This window comes from Athene cunicularia (assembly GCF_003259725.1).
Source record: "Athene cunicularia isolate RWA chromosome 4 unlocalized genomic scaffold, athCun1 chr4_part3, whole genome shotgun sequence".
NCBI lineage: Eukaryota > Metazoa > Chordata > Aves > Strigiformes > Strigidae > Athene > Athene cunicularia.
In genome coordinates this window covers 23,420,614-23,422,711 of record NW_020799100.1, presented here as the reverse complement: position 1 = coordinate 23,422,711, position 2,098 = coordinate 23,420,614, and the positions used below count along the sequence as shown (strand labels likewise).

Genomic DNA, 2,098 nt, shown 5'->3' with positions numbered 1-2,098 from the left:
TTGTGTCCCACAGACTGAATTGGCATCAGTCTGCTGTGTCCGGGGAGGTCCCTTGCTTGACTGTTAGTCCAAATGCCTCAAATTTCTCTCTGTTTTATAATGCCTTTGCCCCCACACTGTAAAAATAAAATGCTAGCATTTCCTTCAACACCAATTCTGCTTTTCCAGGAGAAAAACCAGAGGGTGGCAGTTAGGAGACTGGTCACCTATAGGGCCATTCCCTCTTCCTCTAAATAACGAGCTCATCTGGTAGCAAAAATTACATTGCTGGGACATCAACCCCCCCCCTGTGGTCCCTATAGCATGCTCTAACAAAAAAGTCTGGAGGAGAAGCAGGATGTACAACCAGTATTTGTCGCGCTGTAGAAGGCAGAGGACATCCATTCCAGCACAGCCTTTGGTTCCTGGCAGTCGGGATGTCCTAACAGGGAACACTTTGCTGGTGTTAGTGGCTAGCAGCTTTGCACCCAGCTGCACCTTGATTTGCAGGGCACAGGCATTCATGTTTCTGCTCCTTCAGATCCTCTCTTCCTCACCTTGATCCTGCAGGCTGCTCAGAAATTATTGACTCTGTAGAAGGAGGTAGGGAACCACCTGGCTGAGGGTTTCTGCACTGACAGGCAGGGACTCATTTGCCAAAGCCCACCAAGGTTGTGCAGTTCCCCTGGGTGAAAGCAAGCAGTGAGACGGGTATATTTCTCAGAGCAGAAGGCAGACAGGAATAAGTTTCCTTTGATAAAGTTTACTATTCAGTATCTGCAGCGCTGCACTGCTGCTGGTGTAGAGAAGTAGGTACTCTACTAAATTCTTTCTATTTCATATTCTGATTCCATTGCTGTGACAAGGTTCTCATACTCAGGATTTTTCTTGGTGCATATGCCGTTGTGGCCATTGTCTCTCATGGTGAAAGTGTCATTGGATGCTTTAGTCTTAGAATTTGTCTCCATGAGTAGGCACTTAGTAGGGACTTCCACATCATTCTCCACTCTCGTGACATCTGCAGTGCTGTGGCTGGAAGGAAGAGAGACGTTATTGAGAAGGACAGTTCAACCACAAGTCATTTGATTTACATATTGGTCAGAGACAAGGTCCCCCACGTAATCTGTGGAACAGCAAAGTTTGTATTAATCTAGTGAGGGCCTGGGAGACTCTGAAAGGCACTAGAAAGTAACATTAAAAGAATTACACCAACAAAAAGAAGCAGTAAACAGTTACGCTCTCATGGCATTCTCATATTAAACTAAAGAGTTACCAGCAGAAAGTAACTACCAGTAGTAACTGGGGCAAATGGCAACGTGTCAGGCTGCAGATGGCTGAGGGATGTCTCTGAAGAGGAGAGTAGTATGAAGGGATTAAAGGCTGAGATTAGGGCAGGGTGGAAGATAAATTCATATGATTGTGAGCAAGTAGGAATTGCACAAAACAATACTTGGATAAGCACTGGGACGTGTTTCTTAATGAGAAGGGCATGCACAAGGGGAACTTATCGTGAGGGAAGAGCTGAGAATTCCTGTCCTTTGCTTTGTGAAATAATGGCAGTAATTTAATACAGAGAAGGGTTTTCCCCCGGCATCTGCAAGGGCAGAGGGAGGGCCCTGGGGTGTCTGTCTCATTTTAACATGGTAAAGGACAGACTCTTGCTACCTCCTGCACTAAATAGTTCATGTCCTCATGCTGCTAAACGGACTGTCAAGGTATTCAGAACCTCCCCCTGCAAGTCAAAGCAGTCTTTGCTTTTTCACTGAGCACAGAGGCTTTTCGGATACAGGCATTGACCAGTATGTGCCCTCAGAGCCTTCTTGACATCCCAGGTGAACAACGATACTCACAAAGCAACTTCATAGACAGGTTCTGGAAAAAATACAAACAAGAAGAGTCGAAGATGTGCATCAACATATATTATGTGCCACGGGAAAAAAAACCCAACAACTCAGCTGCTTCCAGGGATTCCCACCTTCAGGAAACCCTCCCACCCTGCCTCTCCCTGGAAGGGACCGGCCGGGGCATGGGCGGATGATGGGGATGGGGGGTATCGGGGGTATCGGGGATGCGGGTGATGTCGGGGAGGGGGGTGGACCCGTCCCGCCCCGTCCCCGCG

The 2,098-nt window shown here is 47.6% G+C and overlaps 1 protein-coding gene across 1 annotated transcript in view; it reads right to left on the bottom strand.

The window, feature by feature from the left end:
- Positions 1-789: 789 nt before the first annotated feature.
- Positions 790-2,098, bottom strand: part of LOC113480042 (V-set and immunoglobulin domain-containing protein 4-like) — a 5,581-nt gene continuing 4,272 nt past the window's right edge. Inside the window, exon 4 of the mRNA XM_026848578.1 lies at positions 790-1,011. Coding sequence (XP_026704379.1) covers positions 899-1,011 — 113 coding nt within the window. The 3' untranslated portion in view covers positions 790-898. The remainder of the gene's footprint in view (positions 1,012-2,098) is intronic.